General features: G+C 42.9%; 1 protein-coding gene and 1 non-coding gene across 2 annotated transcripts in view; one reads left to right on the top strand and one right to left on the bottom strand.

Moving 5' to 3' along the window:
- Positions 1 to 556: 556 nt before the first annotated feature.
- Positions 557 to 21,708, bottom strand: part of Ehhadh (enoyl-CoA hydratase and 3-hydroxyacyl CoA dehydrogenase) — a 33,425-nt gene continuing 12,273 nt past the window's right edge. Inside the window, exons 3-7 of the mRNA XM_027413019.2 lie at positions 16,872 to 17,041; positions 14,854 to 14,965; positions 11,266 to 11,370; positions 4,378 to 4,719; positions 557 to 2,147 (exon numbers count right to left, since the gene is read on the bottom strand). Coding sequence (XP_027268820.1) covers positions 886 to 2,147; positions 4,378 to 4,719; positions 11,266 to 11,370; positions 14,854 to 14,965; positions 16,872 to 17,041 — 1,991 coding nt within the window. The 3' untranslated portion in view covers positions 557 to 885. The remainder of the gene's footprint in view (positions 2,148 to 4,377; positions 4,720 to 11,265; positions 11,371 to 14,853; positions 14,966 to 16,871; positions 17,042 to 21,708) is intronic.
- LOC113835440 lies at positions 15,465 to 15,570 on the top strand. The gene has a single exon (XR_003484984.1). It is a non-coding gene; the product is annotated as a U6 spliceosomal RNA (small nuclear RNA).

Below are 21,708 nucleotides of genomic sequence, written 5' to 3'. Positions count from 1 at the left end.
TTCTGATCTTCCTACACTGGCATCACCACACCTCACCATGCTGTTTTACAATGGAAAATTTATACTCCATTCACTTGAGATTTCCCCATCAGAAATTCCAATGACTTTGCTTACATTAAAAGATGAAAATATTGTGAAAACATTTTACATAGTTAAAAGCATTATTTCCATTAACTTTATTGAGATATATACTATATACACAACATAGACCATTTGAACCATTTGGCTCGTTGTGTTTTGGTGTAGTTGTAGTACCACTAGAGTAATTTTAGAAAAATTTATGAACCCCCAAAGATACTGTGCATCCATCAGCAGTAATTTTAACTTCTAACAGTTACGGTCTTGGACCACTTATCTACCATCTGTCCACAAATTTATATATTCTATAATTTCATATCCATATCCAAATGACATGTGGCCTTTTCTGTCTGCCTCCTCTCACTCAGAACAGTGTCCTAACTCAGCATCATGTCACAACATGTGTCAATTATCTCACGTGGCTGAAAATTGTCAACTTCGAGTATATATGCCACTTTTTGTTGATCTGCCAAGGCAATCTGGGTTGTCAATTTGGGTTTATTATGAATAATTCTACTATCAACATTTTGTACAAATTTTTGTTATACAAGGCAAAAAGTCAAACAAGAACTCTTTTAGTAGTAAGTACATATTCACTGAACTTTTCTCATAGAAGTACATCCAGAGGTATAGAAAACACATTCCTAAAATCTCACCAATAGAAGCATGAGGTAGAAAGATATAGAGAAGAGATTTTGTAGACCGTTATCATCATCATTTGTATCTCAGAACAATCTCTTTGGATTTTAGGAGTGAATTATACTGAAATTAGATGCTAATATGCGTGGCAAAATGCAGAAGGCTAAATCACAGTTTACTGATGTGGGGTCCTGCCAAGCTTTGCCATTCTTTCAGAGGAGGGTTTCCCTGGGCAACCAGCTTTCGCAGGTAGTCACTGGGCTCCAGTTGGGGAATATCAGGGTTTTGTTTGTAATATTTCTGCAATTTCTCTAGAATTGTGGGCAAGCCAACTGAGGCAGCATAGTACATGGGCCCTCCCAAGTGCCTTGGCCACCCATACCCATTCAAGTAGATGACGTCAATGTGCTCTGGGCTAGCAGCCATCCCCTCCCCTAAGATACGGAATGCTTCGTTGATAAGGGCATACATGCAACGCTCCAGGATCTCCTCCTTGCTGATGAAGTGCTGCTCAATGTGATGGGTTGCTCTATACTGTGACAGGAATGTGGAAAGCCAGGGATCAGGTTTATGAATCCGACCCAATGGTTTGTCATATTGGTACCAACCCTTACCTGTTTTCTGACCAAATCGCCCATATTCACAGAGCAGATCAGGGAGTGGGGAGTATCTGCTATTGCCTCGCTTACGGGCAGGAGTTCCTGGTGGCAATGAAGGTCCAGTAAGGCCTTGCCCTTTGCGAATTTTCCAACCCACATCTAGCCCTGCCAGGTCAGACACTCTAAAGGGTCCCATTCTAAAACCAAACTCTTCGATGGCCCCATCTATATCCTCTGGCTTACTGCCTTCCTCTAACAGGAAGTACGTCTGGCTGTAATAGGGACTCAGCATTCGATTCCCAACAAATCCATGGCAGTTACCTACAACGACCCCGATCTTTCCAATCTTTTTTGATAAGTTCATAACAGTGGCAATGGTAGCAGGGGAAGAGTATCGGCTTGGAATAACCTCTAGCAACTTCATGATGTGAGCTGGTGAGAAGAAGTGAGTGCCAATCACCAGGTGAGGGCAGTCCGTGGCAGAGGCAATCTCATCCACATTCAGGGCTGAAGTATTGGTACACAGAAAGGCTCCTGGCTTGCACAGGGCTGACAGTTCAGCAAAGACCTGTTTCTTCAGGTTCATATCTTCAAACACGGCTTCAACCACTAGATCCACACTTGACAGCTCCTTCGTGGATGAGGAGAACCTAAGTTTAGGTCTTGCTGAAGCTTGGCCACTCTGCTGCATTTTGGATGCTTCCTTTTCCAAGGTGGCAGTTATCATCTTCCTTGCACTATCTAGCTGTTTCAGGTCCGACTCTACAGCAACCACGGGGAACCCAGCCCTTACAAAAGAAATGGCAATGCCCCGGCCCATTGTTCCCAAGCCTATGGATAAGAACAAAGGAAAGAAAACATGATTTGTTGAACAGGTGGACACTGGTACAAGGCATCTGTGGAAAGTGGCCCTTTAAAAGATTGACCATGGGGCTGGAGAGATGACTCAGATGGCTCTTCCAGAGGTCCCGAGTTCAATTCCCAGCACCCACATGGTGGCTCACAACCATCTATAATGAGATCTCGTGTCCTCTTCTGGCATTCAGGCATACATGCAGACAGAACACTATAATAAATAAATCTTAAAAAAAAAACATAAATAAAAGATTGACCCAAGCTGGGCGTTGGTGGCGCACACCTTTAATCCCAGCACTCGGGAGGCAGAGGCAGGTGGATCTCTGTGAGTTCGAGACCAGCCTGGTCTACAAGAGCTAGTTCCAGGACAGCCTCCAAAGCCACAGAGAAACCCTGTCTTGAAAAACCAAAAAAAAAAAAAAAGATTGACCTAAGTATAGTGCTGCTATTGTCACAGTGTGCGCTGATCGTGCATGAGGCCCTGTTGCTGTCACAGTGTGTGCTGATCAAGCATGAAGCCCTGGCTTCTGATCCCAGTACCAAAGATGAGTAAGAACACTGGGGTTGGGCAGTGAACATAAATGTTCTGAAGTGCTCCAGTGAAAATAAAAATCAGTAGGATTCATATTCATATATACACGCAAGATATTAAAACTAGTGAACAAGCCCAGGAAGGCTTCAGGATATAAAATCTGTATATAAAAGCCACTGGCTTCTCTTTAATATTTATTTTTCTGTGTGTATACGTCACAGATGTCAGAAGAAGGAAACGGGTATCCTCTTCTGTCACTGTCTGCCTCTTCCTTTTGAAACAGGGTCCTCTTTCTTAAGAGGGTGGGTACTTGTGTATTTTAACCTAGTCTGGAAGCCAGCAAGCCCCAGTGACCCTCCTGCCTTTGTCCCCCTTGGAGCTGGGGTTACATGGGTGCTGGGGTCTAAATCCTGATGTTTCAAACAGGTATCTTAACTGATGAGCTATTTCTCCAGCCCCAAATACATCCCCGCAGATTAGCAATGAACAATCTGTATGAAAATAAGAAAATAATTCTACCTACAATAACACCAAAAAGAATAATACACTGAAAGGGATACACTTAACAAAGAGGACTTCTGGACTAGAACTAATGAAACACTATTGAAAAAAATTAAAGAATGGCCAGGGTATTTAGTTCTCGGTGTTAAAGTGCTTGCCTAGCATGCACAAGGCCCTGAGTTTGACACCTAACATTGATAACAAGAAAAAAATAAAGAAAGAAGGAAGGAAGGAAAGGGGGAGAGGGAGGGAAAGAAAGAAAAGGAATCAAAGAAGACCTAAGTAAGTCAAAAGACATCCACTGTTCACAAACAAGGAAAAATTTAATATTGGTAAGATGAAATATCAAACTGATCTGTAAAACCAATGCAAACTCTGTGCCATCATGTTTTTTTGCATAAATTAACAGTGGATTCTACAATTCATACAGAAATGCAAGAAGCCTAGGAGAGTCAAAACACTGTTTTAAAAAATGATTTCAATGGTTCTGACAGAACTGAAGTATTCAAGGCAGATGGAGTCGACTGAGAGTCTAAAATTAACTCTGGGCTTACGGCCCATGTGGGCACAGGACTGCTACTGTTGAAAGATCCCTAGGGCTGACCCTCAGGATGGAGAGAGTTCATGTATTCTGGCAAGTACATGAATTAACAAGAGCTAACATGAGCACTAAGTTCAACAAAGAACTTAATAGCCCCAAGCGAGTGACATTTGAAGTGTGCTGTGGTTTTTGTACACAACAGTGCAGTTGTGCATATGAACTGACAACCTGTCTGACAGTGCACACAAGTCCTGCACAAGATCAAGCAGACAAAAATCCCAACATAAAGGGGGAGGGGCAGGAAGTGCGACCCCCAGATGAGGGGCTATTGGCCATTGATGGCTGTTGGCAGAGGGAGAGTCGGCTTTCTTTAAGGATGAGCCCACCCTCCCAAGAGGCTACCCGTGTCACAGTACATGGCCTCACACCCATGCACATACTAGCAGCACTAAGAAACCTCTGTGATTTAAAAAAAGAGTGAGAACACATGGAATTGGGGAAAACAGTGGTGGGAGGAGGCTATGGGGGAAATTGAAGGAAAAGGAACAAGGGAGGGGACTTGATCCAAATTTCACATGTATGAAATTCTCAATTGATGAAAAGAAATACACAGGTGTGAAGAATGTACTTACCAAGAACTCCAACTGAGGAGACTGGCTGAGCAGACGCTGTTTTCCAAGATGCTCCAGAGGGAGTGGACCACTTATTTGCAGACTTTTCAGCAAAAAAGGCATACTGCAGGGCTCTAGCCTGTCCCGATGCCCGAAGGTACATAAACAGCTTTTCTTCTTCCTTAATGCCCACTTCATAGGGGTGCTTCACAGAGGCCTGGACTGAACGGACACAAGTCTCTGGAGCCAACCGGCCAGGGAACTGCTTTCGTACTTTGGTGATGGCTTCTGCGAAAATTCTGTCCATGTTGGGCAAGCTTGGAACTGGCTTATTTAAGATTCTGCGGGGTTCTATGGGTTTATCTAAAAGGAATTGCAAAAGATCAGAGCACTGCAAGTATAATACAAAGGCAACAGGACCCCACCACAGCTGAACAATAGTGCATGGTTCCAATGACCCAACTAGACACTCTGTGTTATTATTTAAGGAAACACTAATTCCCATATCTGCTATCTTAGTAATTTCAGACCATAAGTAAAATTTAGAAGATCTAAAGTATTAAGCTACTAATCCAGGCATGAAATGTACATTCTCTTTTTATTCTGCGGTCAAGACAACTTTATAGTAGATTAAATATTAATCTGTTGGTCCAAATATGCCAGTTCTTAGTTAATATCATATATTCAAAAATATTCACTTTCTTTTCTTAACAATGACAAAACCATTTTTGAGGGGGGGATTCCAGACAGGATTTCTCTGTGTAACCGTCCTGACTAGGCTGATCTCAAACTCATTGAGATCTGTCTGCCTCTGCCTCCCAAGTGCTGGGATGAAAGGTGTGTGTCACCACCACGGGGCTACAAAATCTTTAAAATACATAGCAGGTGGGAAGCAATATGATGCAATGATTGGTGACAGAAGATAATTGAAAGTTCATTGGTAAATTCTTTCAATAGAGTGAACTGATTTTCAGGACAGGAGGGAAGACAGTCAACCGGGGGAGGTGGGGGGGAGGAAGTCTTTTTCCCCAAAAGGACATGGAATAACTGTATACACAGGTACTAAGTAAATGAACTGTCCCTTGTGAAGCACGCACCTCCAAATGAATCATCATTCTACTGAACTCCTAACATATAAAATTTTCTAGGAAAATAAAACAAAACAAAGGAACAATCTCTGTGACCTTGAGTTAGTTACTAGAACCTTATGGTTCTGTAATTTTATCAAATGATCCAATAAAATGGTTTAAAAAATCAGGCAAAAATACAACAAATTAGTTACCAAAACTCACTACCACAAAATGTGGTCTAAAAAGGGTTGCCATCTCAAGAATGAACCGTTATGGCAAAAATGTACACCTAAGAGAGTTAGATGGAGAACCTGCCGGAGCTTATAACATATGACCATTACAGAAGAACACAGAGCATGACAGTCGTGTGCTGAGCATCCTCCAAGGCAGCCAGTGAACGGCCTGGGTAGCACCATGGGCTTCTGCAGGCTCATCCCGTTTTTCTCAGCCAAATGCCAAGACCATGACTCGAATACACAAATATTAAGTACTTGTAGCTGTGAGAAGGGCTTTAAGAGAACACCATCTTGTAGGACGTAAAGAGCACTTTCCAGCACAGCATGCAGACAGGGGTTAGCAGTGTGTGGCTCCTCCTCACCCTGCTCCTTTGGAGAACCAGGAGCTACAGCCATCACTTAGTTATTCAATACATTAGCCCAGTCCTCAGGGCAGGGGAGGCCGAGGAAGATGAGGAGACCTGTGCAGTCTACAGTTGGTGTTATTCATGGATGACGAAAGAAGACAGTGTGGATAGAAGAGAGGACAGGAAGAGAACATGTTGGGGGGAGGGGGGCAAGTGGAAGAGAAAGGAGGATGGATGTCAGGGCTGTGGCCTCACCCATGCAGGACACTGCAGCCCGGGAGTGCTATCCTTGAAGCTGCTATTGCCCCCCCCTCCAAGACTAGAACTGCCTCCTAAAGCCACTGCACACTTGATTTCTTTCAAAAGTTTAAGGTCAGATGGCTATTTCCCCATCACAGATGCAGTTTAACTGTTTTAAGGACATAGACAGGATGTGACAATCTGAAAGACGTTAGCATTTGACTTTGATGCACACAGTCTTATGGAGGTCCAGGAGTGGATCTCAGCCCTGGGAGTTACTTCTGGAGGACAGCTGCGGTTTCTGGCTAGTCCATCCAGACACCGAGGTGAAAAACCTCGCCCACAGAGTGCGCAGGCAGTGATGGGCAGTGGGCAACACTGGCCAGCTCAGCATCGGCTGCTGGGGAAAATAGGAAGGCTGGGATGAAACAGCGACTCCAACAGGCTTGCAATCACTTCTACCCTAGGGTCTACTCACAAGTTTTGACAAAACAGTGGGTGGTACTTCAGAAGGGGCACAAATGTGGTACTCTCACCTACGCCCTTCGGCCAATCTGTCAGTCTGGCTAACGAGGCCCAATGCTCACATAAATTGCTTCCTCAGACACGAAAGACTACTTTCTTCTTACCCTGAGCCAGTGTGCTGCACCCACAACCGCCCATCATCAGTTTCAGGAAGGCCACTCATGGGTGGGTGGCACACCAAGAGGAAGCCTCCTATATGGGACAGGGTCACTCAAAGTAAAAATAAATTACAAAGGGAAAATGTTAAAATAAGAGCAAGACCAAGGAAAATGCTAAGAATTCTTAAGAGCCACAATAAATAACAGAAACAAAAGTCTTTGAACAGAAACAGAATTGTTAAAAGTGGACCAAACATCCAGGGCGAAGGACCCAAGCTTGTCACACAGACAAGAACAGAGCGTCAGAGGGAAGCATGCTGGTGTACGCCTATTACCCCAGAACTTGAGACAGTGAGACAGGAGGATTGAGTATTTGGCCATCCTGGTCTAAAGACTCTGCCTCCAGAACAAAAACCAGGGGCTGCAGAAATGGCTCAGTGGTTAAACGGCTCAGCGGTTAAGAGTGCTTGCTGCTCTTCCAGAGGACCAGAGTTTTGCTCCCAGCACCTGTGTAGAGTGGTTCACAACCACCTGTAACTCCAGTTCCAGGGAATCCGATGCCTTCTTTGGCCTCTAAAGGCACTGCTCTCATTTACACAAACCCATACAGATATACACATAATACAAAATGTAAAATAAAAACCTTTAAACCCCAAACCCACAAATGAGCCAGCCCCCCAGAGAATCCACTCCTGAGCTGAGACTCGTAGATGGACACTCTGTGTGCCCAGCACTCATGTTTAGGGTTTAAGGTTTTGTTTGTTAGGAAGATGAAAATGCTAATGAGCTTCCATAGTCAACTCTCCAGGATGCAGTGTTAGGTTTGTAGAGAAAACGCACACCATGGGCGCAAGAGTGCCTCAACTCCTTCTGATCACCACTTGCTCTAAAATAATGCTACAGTGGGAACAACTCTCCTCACTCTCCCGAGGGGAAAAAGATGAAACCTTTACATCTTTTCTTTTTGGCTTTTCAATTCAACATTTGAGTAGTGGATGTAGCAATAGGCTGCAGGCTATGTGATAGAAAACCCCAACATAGTCAAGCTGGAGAACTGTTGCTGTGCATCAAAACTAGCTTCAAAAATAGTAAATTCCCACCCGTGTATAAACACACATTTAACATCGTGTTAGTTGTTTATGAACCTGACCATCAAGGCAATCCACCAATTTTGTTTTGTCAAATGGTTATATACTAATATCTACATTCAAGAGCAAACGAGAGAGGAAGCAGGGAAGCATAAAAAGAAGTATAAGACCTCAAATAAAATGGAGAGTAGGCATCACTAACTGGTGTGCTTTGTGAGATAGTAAGTCACAAATAGAAAGATGCTCTGAGTCAGGCCTTTATTGCTGCCCAGCTTTTCTACTGTTCCCCTATTACATCTACCTTTAACAAGGAGGAAACTGGATCTCACATAGCCAAGAACAGTGTTCTATCCTCCTGGCTCCACCCCAGAGAGCTGGGATTACAGGAGTGTGCTAACACCCACAGTTTTATGACTGCTGGGATTGAACCCAGGGGACCCCTACATGTGAGGTAAGCACACTATCACCCCTAACCTGAAATAGTGAGATTCAAATGGTTGTGCTCAGGGAAAACAAACAAAAAAATAACAGCAATTTAAAAGTTCTAGTATTTTCTGTGGGATTCTATTCACTGAAGCCCAAAATAGACATGGTGGATGTGTTTGGTTGTAGCAAGGACTAAAACACTGAGATCCCAACCAGCATGGCCTTTGCTTTCTCAGAATGTGCCCAAAAGTCAACTAATTTTGTGGAGCTCTTCCTTTTTAGAGGCAAGAAAATCCATAGAAGAGTTATTGTGGTTCAAGTGGCTAAATGGAGAATAAAACCCATGCCCCTGATGTCCAGCCAGAGGCCATTTCTGTATCAGACTAAACCCACCAACACACTGGGTAGGCCTCTCTTTTTCCTCTGGGTAAATTCAGTAGTTTGGATGGTGGAAAAGAGCAATATTTTCAATTGTTTTATTTTAGTATTATTGTGTGTATACAGATGGACACATGTGTCCTGGTATGTGTGTGAGGAAAATGTATGTCTTCAAAGATTGGTGAAGATCCAGGGTGGTAACAACCTAACTGTCCACCAGATGCTGAAGAAATTATGGCTCAGTCATATGGAACAGATTTCAGTAACGGAAAGTAGTCAATTATTACTACATCAGACAACAGATGATTCTCAAAAAACACACTAAGTGAAAGAAGCCATGCAGAGGCCACACTACAGCTATATGAAATTCTCCAAACAGAAAACCACATTATCTTTAAGTTGGCAAATGTCTACTGAATGGCCAAACAAAATGGAGAGCATCTACCAGAAGGAGCCAATACTTTTTGAGATGAAAAGTGTATTGCCTACACTGTAGGAGAAATCACACAACTATTACCAACACTCACCAAACTCTATACTTAAATGGGTGAATTTCGCTGTGCATAAAGGAACATTGGGGAAGCTCAGGGAACATTCTAACTGTTCTTCATCTGGATTGCTACTTAAATGGAGAATTGCAAATAAAGTCAATATGATCTATACAATGAGGAAATACATAAAACAAAAATGCAAACATATCCAAAAATTAGAAATATCTGGGCAAACTAGTGTAGCCTAAGCTAAGAAAAAAATAATAAGTAAAACAAGGGCTGGTAACATATCTCTGTCACACATGTGCCAAGCCCAGAGTTCAATTCCAAATGGTCCTCTCCACAAAACAACACACAAACAAACAAGCAGACAAACAGAAAACCATACCACAATAAAAACAAAACCTGGGTAGTAACCTGGTTTGTGAAAAGCTCTTTTTCATTTGTCATTATCTCCTTACAATTTTTGTATCTACTCATATGAATTCTAACTAGCCGTAAGTAAATTTTTACTGTTTTTTTTTTTTTCTCTCTCTCTCTTGGAATTGGAATCAAACCCACAGTTTCACTAAGCTAGTTCCTATCCCCCAAGCAGATCCTCACGGCTGAAACATTTGTACATCACAGGCATGTTTTCTCATCTCCATCCTCTCTTCAGGACCAAAATGTAAAACAGTCACGTTTAACTGTCTGAAGCCAGACCCATAGGCTACTTAAGTTTTAAGGCAGACGATGCCTTGACGTTGGGGTGCCACCTAGTGGACAAACTCCATAATGTTGCTGAGACTGGCCATCATCTTGTTTTATTAACTTTCAAATTTAATGTTTAGAATTAACTTTAAAAGCTGAAGGGAGTAAACACCTCCAGACCATACGTAATAGACCTTGGTCCTTATCCTCTGCTGGAAGTAACTCAGCTCTCAGAACAGAATCCTCACCTTTGTAGTGTGAGTGCTACATCCACACTGAAACCCCAACTAGCTGGGGCATAGAAAAGATTCTGGGGAAAAAAAAAAAGTCGCTGTCAGAGGTGGCTAACGGTTTTTCACAGGCATGTCTTGGAATGACCTGGAACTTTCTCTGTCACCAAGCAGAGACTAGCACACACTCCATTCTGCCTGGAGCCCAGCAATCCTCCTAAGTGTTTTCTTAGGCAAGTTTTAGCTTGTCCCTGCTCAGTTAGAGTATGCAGCCTCCCTTAACTTTCCCCCAGAGGTTACTTGAATGGTTTTTGCTTCTACCGTGATTTCTTGCAGGAAGGCTTTTGGGAACTGACTCTGCACTCGTCTCCCGGAGTTTATGCCACCAGTCCCACTTTTCTTTTTTTTTTCCAGCATAAAGGCAACAGTTTTTAAGTAACCCCTCCCCCAAAGCAAAACAAACGAAAAAATATAACAATTCTGTAGGCGAGTGCTAAAGGGACACTTGAAGGAACACCACTGGTCTGCATGCCCAGCAGGGACAGAACTCACTTGTCCAAGACAGAAACTCCAGAGGTCATGGCCTCTGGAAACACCTTGCAGGTCCCATCCTCTAGTGCATAAGCTACATGATTGTCCCCGTGTTTCAACTTAATTCTATGTTTCAACCAGAAAAAACACTCATGGGGCATGACACCCCCCAAAGTACAGCAGAACAAATTCTAAATAGTTTCCTTAAAACTTTAGCAAACATCAGTTCCACTCCCAGAAGCAATCACTTCGTTTCCTTTTTGGCTTTCGGAAGACCTCAGGTATAGACTCTTGGCATGCATACCTTTTCTCCATTTTTTGGAGAACGCCTTCCTTTTTGTTACACCGTTAACAAAACACCACCTAAAATGATGTTCTCTTCATTGCCTAATACAACATTACAACATACCATGGAGTTTAAGCCAGATCAATACAGCATTTAAAGCTTGGCTACATTGTACTACATGGATGCCCCATTAGCTTTTTAAGGAGTTCCCTCCTTAGAAAGCACATTTAGCTTATTCCCAATCTTGTGCTATTGTTTTAAATTATTGTTTACCCATAATCTTCTGGGCAAATCTGACAGCTTCTTCTACTGGGTCTGATGTCACAACTTCATCCAGAATGCCCAATTTGAGGGCTTCACCTGCTAAAATATGTCTTCCTGAAACAAAAGAAAAGAAAAGAAACCAGTGAACAATGTGGGGATGAACCAGGGCTTGCTCTCTCTGGAGGGGAAGGGGGCCGTTCCTGGATATACCCATTAGTAAGTAAAATGCATGAGATCAGCCTGACTACTGTAGTTGATGTTTTGTGTTTTGAGACAGGGTCTCACTGTAAGGATTCAGGCTTTATGCTGGCCTGCCCCTATCACCCTACAGAATGCACTCAGGCAGTATTTTGGTCAGCCCAGCATTCCATGACTACTTGCCTGCGTGCAGATGCAAAGGACCCCTTTAAAAGACAGACCCCGCCCACTTATGAGCTCTTTCCCTCTCTCTTCCCCACTCTCCCACTCTCTTCCCCGCTATTTCCCTGGCCAGACAGTACTTTTCCTGTCTCCCTCTTCTCTTCTGTCTTCTCTGTGCTCTTTACCTCTTTTCTCTTTTCTTCTCCCTCCCTCCCCTTTCTAATAAAACTTCTCACTTAAGCACTGTCTGCCTGGTGTGTCTGTCCCTCCGCCCCGGTCACGTTCGCCTGCCATGGAATCGGACAAGGTACCCACACGCCGTATCCTAACACTCACTATGTAGCTCAGGCTGGCCATGAACTCAATACACAGACCAGGCTGGTCTCAAACTCAGAGATCCACCTCCCTCTGTCTCCTGAGTACTGGGATTAAAGGTGTGTTCCACCCTGCTAGGACTGGGCTATAGTGGTTGAACATCAATACAAATGTAGCCAGGACACTTAAATTCAAGCTGTAGCTCTAATTCTTATTATTAGAGAAACCATAGGGAACTGTACGAGAAATCAAATTCCATGCCTGATAAATGGAAGTAATTATGTTTACTATAGTAATTCTGAGTATTAGATAAAAGAAAAGTGGTCTTTTTAGATACTTAGAGAAATATAGAACCCTGCAAGTCTCTGCAGATGTGTATGAACTGGTTGAGATTTGGACTGTGATAGAAGTGGTAGCCACAGATAGACAGGGCTATCTACCGTATGCCTACCACATACCAGGAACTGTATTGATCCAGAGACAGTCCCCAAATACAGAACTAGTTGGCTGAACAGAGAAACCTTAATAAAGGCCCAGTTCTGCTCCAAACGACTATGGAGCAAACACAGCCCTGCATGCTGAACCCAAAGCCTGCCCCCTGGCTTTGTTTTTTCCTGGATCACGAACAGTGTAGGCTGGACCTCAGTCTAGCAGGCTGTAACCCCAAAGCGCTGGAAGATGAGACCCCAAAGTGACTGGAGCAGAGCCGGCCTCTCACATGTTCAATTACGGCATGTGTCTTTCCAGATTTCTCCAAGAATTTTTCTCAAACTTAACATTTCGATGTCTTCATGGAACCTTTCTGAGATGTCATTTTAAAGCCAACCCGGGCCACCAAATCACACTGTCCACTGAAAAAGACAGGTGTGTGATTCCTGCGCCAGTTTACTTGCTGATTCACAGGGGCCTTTGCCATGCAAATCAAAACTTGTCAATCTCAGAGATTATGCTTCTTTCTCGTGATGCTACAATAACAGCATCTTATGAATCAGCGCTGTGGGCAAAGACCTTCACTTCTCTTTGTTACAGAAGTCGTTTTATTTTTTTCTTCCTGATTTATCTCAAGGTACTCTTGCCTTCCTGACGAATTTCTTCAATTTCCTCATAAGCTTAATTCTGCAGACTTTAGGGCTTGTAAATTCAGTTCTCGACACTGTTACTCTCTCATATATTTTGTGCTTCTGCTTCCATTTTGTCTTTTGCTTTGCGCTTCTGTAGGATGCTGAATTACAAGCATTCTCTGAAGAAATCGAAATGACCTCAAATACCTCACAGGCTTTTGAAATATACTTGTCATTAAACAACGTGTAACTCGATTATTTGAGTGAATTTCAATTCAATACATCTAGTTCTTCTAATTTTCCTTTCACACACCTCATTTAAAAGAGCGAAGCTACTTTTAATTCATACACACTATTGGTTTCTATGTTTTCGTGTCGGGTTTTTATCAGAGCATATAAATCTCTATTATTGATTCTAAAAAAAATTCATCTTTTCACATTCTTAGAAGTTATGAAAGACTCCAAAGAGCTACTAGTTATGTAGGTGGTATCTGTCAATATTTCCATAGCAGAAATTAAAACTGGGAACCTTAGAAAGATTTCTGAATGAAATAATTTTCAGACGATGACCAATTCATGACATGTTAACACAACTTTTCGTTACAATAACTGAATTTTAAACCTTTGCTTGTTTACCGCTCATTCATCAAAACATCATCTGCAAGTAGGAGCCTCATCTTAGTTTTACTTACAAAAAGACAGCAATATCAGGCTAGAGCTAACGGATAGGGAGTTCGTACCATGTGTAAGGTCATTGTGGTACCTACACAATCTTCCCATCTCCGTCTCATGTGTGCTACTGGAAAGACCACCCACAGGCTCACGATGAACCACACTTGTTTGGAGTAAATACTTGTACATGACCCGTCTCTCAACCTCACCTCAATGGAAAGTCAAGTTCAGGTTGGTTCATAGTCCCCATGCAAAAAGAAAAACTTTCATTTGAACTATTACCACAATACCTTGAAAATGAATAATTCAATCATTGGTACCGAAACTTGAAAACTGAAAATTCTAGTTTTAATTCTTTTGGGTATTATGCCCCTCCCACCCTCCATCCCTCCGTCCCTCTGTCCCTCTGTCTCTCCCTTCCATGTAGCTAAGGCTGGCCCTGAACACACACACTATATAGCTGAAGATGAGCCTGAACTCCACATCTTCCTCCTCCTTTCCTGAGTGTTAGATTTTATAGTTGCCAGTTGTCACATCTGGTTTTATGCATTGCCAAGGAACCAACTGTGGTGGACAAAGCACGCTATCAACTGAGCTACACCCACAGCCCCAGACATTCAACTTTCTTTCTTTCTTTCTTTCTTTCTTTCTTTCTTTCTTTCTTTCTTTCTTTTTTTTTTTAAAGATTTTATTGTTTATTATGGATACAACATTCTGCTTCCATGTATATCTGCACACCAGTAGAGGGCACCAGATCTCATAGCGGATGGTTGTGAGCTGGGAATTGAACTCAGGACCTCTGGAAGAGCAGTCAGTGCTCTTAACCTCTGAGCCATCTCTCCAGCCCCAACATTCAACTTTCTAAACCACGTCTGATTAGTATGGTTCCTATATGAATATGTAGTCTATGAATAACATCGAATAACATAAACTGCAGTATGACCCCCAGAGGGGCCCTTTGCATGCACTTTTCCTTTAGAAGGCTCTCACAAGGGCTCTTCATGGAAACATTTGGAATGTGCTGAGGCAAACTCCTGTATCTGTTTTACAAATGACAAATCTGGTAGTCAGAGAAATTAAAATAGGCTCCTTAGAACCTGTGTGGGTAGTAAGTGGAAAAGACCAGACTATCAAGACACTGGCCTTGTTCTCCACATTGATCCAAGTCACAGCCAAGTTTTCTACTGACCTGAGGTAATTAAGTCGAGGGCAATGGGAACTCCAATAAGTCTGGGGAGAAGCTGGGTTCCTCTGGCACCAGGAAGAATTCCCAGTGTGACCTCTGGAAAGCCAATACGAGCCTACAAGACATTAAAGGCAGAAAGGTCCAGGACTTCCCACATCATAAGAAACAGCTTAATTGAAATCAGCAACAGTCTCTAGAGGGCACACCATGTCTGCTGTCTCCCACAATAACATTACCAGCAGAGCTGTGCCATTTGCATACATCCTTGCTTGGGCACACTTCTTTCTTTGACTCTATAAGTACCCCTCTCAGATAACAAAGTAGTCTTTGCATTTTCAGGGTCCCTGCAAGCATCAGAATGTGAAGACAAAACCCCGAGGCTGGGAGAGAACGATACAGAACTTCCCGTATCTCCACTCTACAAAGAATGTACACAACTTAACAATAAATGGACAACCAACTAATAATGGGCTGATTATCTGAATAAACAACACCCCAAAGAAAGGATACAAGTGGCAAATGACGCTCAGTATCATTAGCCATTGGAAATGTAAAACTAAGCTACAATGAAACACATGTGATGCCTGCCAGAGTGAACATAACAAAAACGGCAGGTGCTCATTTTGGCAGCACATGCACCCAAACTGGAACAATACAGGGCTGATTAGCATGAGAGCTGCCAAGGGTGACACACACGTTTGTAAAGCATTCCATATTTTTCAATAGGGGAACATTGGGGTTCAAATGTTTTGAAGGGGGAAATAGGAAAAATGGGGAGTTTTAATTAGGAATGGGTAAGGAGATTTAAAAAAAAAAACAGAATAAAGAGGGAGAAGGATAAACTAACAGCAAAGATGGCTGCAAAAGAGGCTCAGCAGTTAAGAGTGCTGGCTGTTCTTCCAAAGAACCCAGGTTCAATTCCCAGCATCCATATGGTAGCTCATAACTGTCTGTACCACCAGTTCCTGTGGATCTGACTCCTTCATAGAGACACACATGCAGGCCAAATGCCAACACACACACACACACACACACACACACACACACACAATGTATGAACAAGTCATAACGCATCATACTATTATCTCTCTACCAAAAATTACACATAACACATATGAATCTGTGTCTACGTGTACATATATAGTTTAAACGGTATTTTCCCATCTGGGCTGACAACGCTGCCCACAATAGTAACAGACAATTTTACAGAATCCCAACACCAAACACGAGAAGTCCCTGCTTGAGTTGCTCAGGATTGTTGAGAGACTCCCAAAACACTACAAAACATTGTGGTTACCTTTGGTTGCCTCCCAGAGGTGGAAGGAACGTCCATATTGCTGAAGACATCATGTACTTCAGACACAGGGCCCAGAGGCTGTGGAGCTGGAATTGACCTGAAAGCCTCCTCCCTGAGGACTTCCTTTCATGGTACCGCAAGCTTGCAAGGGAGGGAAGCAACTGACAATCCAGCTATGATACCCATGAACCATAACAAATATCATGGGTGCAGTAGTGGCACCCACACCTCCATGGTAACCAACAGCTCTCTAATTGAACTTAAAACCTGCTCAACAAAAGGGAGAACAAAAGGGTAGCCTACTACCAGGGCCAGTGACGTCATAGGGCAACCTACGACCATCACTTTAACAAAACAGCATAGTCCCTAACTACATCGTACATATTTGTCCTTCTACCCACATAAGTGTAGTCCTCACTACTCATCACAGAAACGTCTCTTTGTGCAGATGGAGACCAATGCAGGAAATCACAACCAATCAAAATGCAGAGTTGGGAAGCCCAGTCCCAATGGACACATCTACAAAAGAACGCTGGAATGTAGGGCTCAGGGAACACCGCGGAAGAGGCAGGCAGGAACCCAACAACCGAGCCCCAGCGCCCGAGATGCAAGAACCATCACCCATAAGTCAGCTGTTCAAAGTCATCAGCCTCAGGCCTGGCCCACCTTACAGTTTGCTCTGAGGACAAGCCCTGCCTTAACCCCACCCCTGGGAGCCTCTTACCTGTGCATTGGCAATCCGATAGTGACAGCCCAAGGCCAGCTCTAGGCCCCCTCCAAGAGCCACGCTTTGGATAGCAGCCACCAAGGGCTTCTTGCATCTCTGCATTTCGTCTACCACATCTCCCAGTCTGAGGCCAGGGGAGGGAGAACTGAAACTGTGAATATCGGCACCTAAAGACACAGAGAAGAGGAACTGGTTCAGAATGACAGGGCCTTTGTCACTAACACCAGGGTACGCAGCCAGTCTTAGAAGGCTAGGATGCCCTGGGGCTGAGAGGTGCTGTATCCTCAGACTGTATCCTCAGATAGAAGGAAAGGAGAGGAAAATCAAACCTTTACTGGAAACCATATAATCTTCCAAATTCTATGTTCCCATTTGGTAGTGAAGAGATATTTTTATTTTATTTTATTTTATTTAGAAACAGGGTTTCCCTATGTAGCTTTGGAGCCTATCCTGGAACTAGCTCTTGTAGACCAGGCTGGCCTCAAACTCACAGAGATCTGCCTGCCTCTGCCTCCCGAGTGCTGGGATTAAAGGTGTGTGACACCACTCCACTGCCCGGCTAACTTTGAGAAAATTTAAGAGCTCAGTAAAGGAACTAGATTCCTTACTCAGCCTGTCATTCTGAGAGTTAGTGCCTCTTGCTGTTCACCAGCCTAGTTTTTAAGAATGTCACCCTTTCCTCATGGAGAGCAAAAGTCAGTACAGTGTAAAAGCCACAGTTAAATGTAAACTTCTTATGAGTTATATCAGTAACCAACTTAGTATGTACACATTCCTGGAAAGCATTTTATTTACTTACTTACTTACTTACTTACTTTATTTATTTATTTATGGGTTTTTGAGACAGGGTTTCTCTGTATTGCTTTGGAGGCTGTCCTGGTACTCACCTGTAGACCAGGCTGGCCTCGAATTCACAGAGATCCACCTGCCTCTGCCTCCTGAGTGCTGAGATTAACGGAGTGCTAACACCTGGCTCTGAAAGCATTTTTAAATGACTTATTTATTTTTATTTTATAGGTTTGGAAATTTTGCCTTTGTGTTGTCTGTGTGCCTCATGCCTGCACTGCTTGTGGAAGCCAGAAGAGGGCAATGGATCCCCAGGAACTGGCGTTACAGAGGGCTGTGAATGGCCATCCCATCCCGATGTGAGTAGGAATCGAACCCAGGGCCTCCGTAAGAGCAGCCAGTGCTCTTAACCACTGAGCCATCTCCCTACCCCTGATGGATTTCTTAGGAGTCATAAAATTAACATAGCTTGTCTTTCTGGATTATAAAAATGATACAGGAAAAATGAAAATGGAAAACGTATACAAAAACAACAACAAAAATGAAGGACTGCCTAATTACACAGATATGAGGCTGCTGAATTCTAACTCCTCCCATAAATATGTAAATGGATTTGTGGCCTGACTGTGATAGTTACCCTTTCCGTCTCAATGGCTATCTGAGGTGACTTGAATGTCTTTAGAAACTTCAGTATGTCTTTCTAATGTGGAGAACACTGGGCAAAACCTTATTTTTTTGTCTTCACATGACAGTGTCGGTAATTCCTAGTGTTTCTACAGGGCATCATTTGTTCTTTGACATCAGTAAGTTTGGTGTAAACTTAAAAATGAATCTTTTGGGGGCTGAGAGTACAGCTCGATTGCAGAGTGCTGGTATAGCATGCAAAAGCCCTGTGTTCAGTCCACAGGACTGCAAAGGAATTTAAATTGAAAAGAATAATTTTGTGTTCAGAGTATTATCTACCTCCTTTCCCTCTTTTCTATCTGCTCCTCAGGGCATGGTGTGAATTCACCAGGCCGGCACGCATGGTCCCACATGCTGTCTCCTTTAAGTTTCCTGCCAATTCAATTACGTAGTATAATCCTCTGCATCACCAGTAAAAATTTAAAGTTTTGAGGTATTAAACTGATTGACCAAGACAGCAATTAAACTAAATTACAATTACTCGGTGGAATAGAGATCCCAACCCAGGTAGCCAGGCTACAAAGCCCACATCTCACTGTAGTCTTTTAATCACACAGTTGATAGTGTGGTCACAGAACTTCACAGAAACCAAAGGTCAGGGTGTAGCGATTTCAGTTTTTAGAGAAAGAAGTTAAATTTTGAATACTGGTTTAATGTCTAGAAGTTTTATTAGATTCCCTTCTGAATTACAATGAATTTCTGATGAATGATTATGCTAGTCCTGCAAACATTGCCGTATCTTTGGATAGTGAATTGTTTTTTTAATCTTCCTTCACAAGCCTTACACCACTGATTTATTTTTTCTTGTTCAGTAGCCTGGCAAAGGGTCTAAGTCCAAATGGGTGGAGCTCAGCCTTCTTTTCCTCTCGGGAGGAAAGCTTCCTACTCAGCATTTACTTGCTAGCTGTGGGTCTTGTAAACACCTTCAAATCTAGCTCAGTAAGGATTCTTATCTCCATGCTAACCGCTGTTGAATATAATTTCCCCTGCGTCTCTTGAAATACTCATATACTCTATCAATAACACTGATAGAGTGTCCTGGCATTCATATGTCTAAGTCAAGAATGGTTGCTACACCTTTTATATAACAGGAATTCCTGTTAGAAAACAGCAAGATTAGGGTTGGTCTATCCTTTTGACTGCTCACACTGACCTGGTCGGGTATCTGCTCACACTGCCCTGGTAGGGTACTGGTTTAAAGCTCAGATTAGTGTCAGCACAATCTGAGCCCGGTACTGTTGCTGCAACATCCACGGAGTATCTGTGAATATCATCTGACTTGGAAGCAGAGCCTTTGCAGATCTGTTCAAGTTCAGAAAAGGTGATACAGGGGCTGGAGAGATGGCTCAGCAGTTAAGAGCACTGGCTACTCTTCAGTTCCCAGAACCCACATGGCGGGCAGTTCATCACCATCTCTTAACTCCAGTTCTAGGTGATCTGATGCCCTCCTCTGGCCTCTGCTGGCAATTGCATGCGCATGGTACAGACATACATGCTGGCAAAACACTCACATACATAAAATGAAAATAATGATTTTTTTTTAAAGGAAAATATGTAGTACTTGGCAATGAGGAGCTATCTAAGATCAGGAAACTTCGATGTGGACCTGCTGGGAAGAACTCATGTGAGGACGGAAAGAGAGTGGGGAGTAATCCTCGAAAGGCAATGATTGACAGCACCAGCCACAGGAAGCCAGAAGGGACAGGCAAAGCTTCTCCCTAGACCCCGAAGGAAGAGGGGCTTCTGGTGTTACATCAGAAGGTTCCAGCCTCCAGAACAGAGGAACAGGAAACCTCTAGTATTTTAAAATAGACCAAGGACACTCAAGAGGCAGAGATGGGCAGATCTCTGTGAGTTTGAGGCCAGCCTGATCTATATAGCGAGCTCCAGAATAGCAGGAGATACATGGGGAAACCCTATCTCAAAATAAATAAATAAATAAATAAATAAATGAAAAAACAAAAACAGTTAATAGAAAGTTGTTACAGCAGCCTCAGGAGACTTATCCAAAGAAGGTTCCAGGTCCCTTCTCTCTCCTTCCTAAAATGTTTTCGCAAACTTGAAGTAGCATTAACTTTACATTTTTAGGACAGTTTGCCACCAGGGCTTAGAATTTACTTTGTGAGTTTTCTGATTGTAATTGAATTTATTTATTTTTTTCCTTTTTGAGTCATGGTGTTGTTAATGTAGCTCAGGCTATGGGAAACTCACTGTATAGTTTGGGGGGTCCTCCACCTTCTGAGTTGAGATTACAGACCTATAACACCACACCAGCTCTGGTCCTTCTGCTGTAGTGGTTACACAACTGTTTGGGCCTTGCTTCTCCTTGAGTCAGTTTTAGTAGGTATGTATTTTTTTAAATTCATATTTCAAGTATATTCAATGTTACCCATTTTAGTTTTCAGCTGTTTTAAAAAATTAATTAAATGTGCAAAATGCATTGTGATTACTCCTATCCTCACCCTGTCTTATGTCCCTGTCCCTGCAACATCCATTCTCTACAGTGTGGGAAGTCCCTTTCCCACAGTCACGTCTTTGTGTTTTGCTTTATGGCCCCTGAGTTTAGCCGGATCCATCTATATACCATTATCAATTCGAGGCTGGCGGCTAACAGTGAGTAGACAATTGAAGACACTGACTCCCCCTCTCCCAGCATCTACCAGGGGTCAACAGTTCAGTGGGAGTGGTAGGGACCCAAGTGCCCCTCCCCAGCCATAACTGTCTAAGGATAGGGCCCGTCATGTGCAGGTCCAGTATAAGTGGCTGTAGCCGCTGAGATTTGGTGACGGCAGTGACTGTGGCATGCCAGATAGTATTTTGTGGCCCTTCTCCTCACCTTCCAGCTCTTTTCTTTTGAAGCTGTCTCTCTGTATAACCTGAGCTGGCCTGGAGCACATTATATAGCCCAGGCTGGCCTTAAGTGCTGAGACTGTAAGAGTGTATCACCGACTTCCACAGTTCTCAAATTCACTGGCTTTGCTTTCTCTCTCTCTTCTTTAATTTTAATTTTATCTTATGTCTATGAGCGTCTTGCCTACATGCATGTCTGTGTGAGGGTATCGGACCCCTGGAACTGAAGTTACAGACAGTTGTGAGACAACACGCGGGTGCTGGGAATTGAACCCAGGTCCTATGGGAGAACAGCCAGTGCTCTGAACTGTTGAGTTTTCTCCAGCCCCTCTCTCTTTTTTATTTTTATTTTTTTGACTAATTTCTTCACAGGTTTCTCAAGTTTTCATTATTTTTACCAAAACAAACAAACAAAAAAAAAAAAACTCACCAACATCACATTATTGTTCCTTTTTAGCTGTCTGGGTTTTTTTTTTTTTTTTTTTTTTTTTTTTGGTTTTTCGAGACAGGGTTT

This window comes from Cricetulus griseus, chromosome 4 (assembly GCF_003668045.3).
Source record: "Cricetulus griseus strain 17A/GY chromosome 4, alternate assembly CriGri-PICRH-1.0, whole genome shotgun sequence".
In the NCBI taxonomy this organism is placed as follows: domain Eukaryota; kingdom Metazoa; phylum Chordata; class Mammalia; order Rodentia; family Cricetidae; genus Cricetulus; species Cricetulus griseus.
The sequence above is the reverse complement of the archived record's forward strand: the minus strand, read 5'-3'. Positions and strand labels throughout refer to the sequence as shown.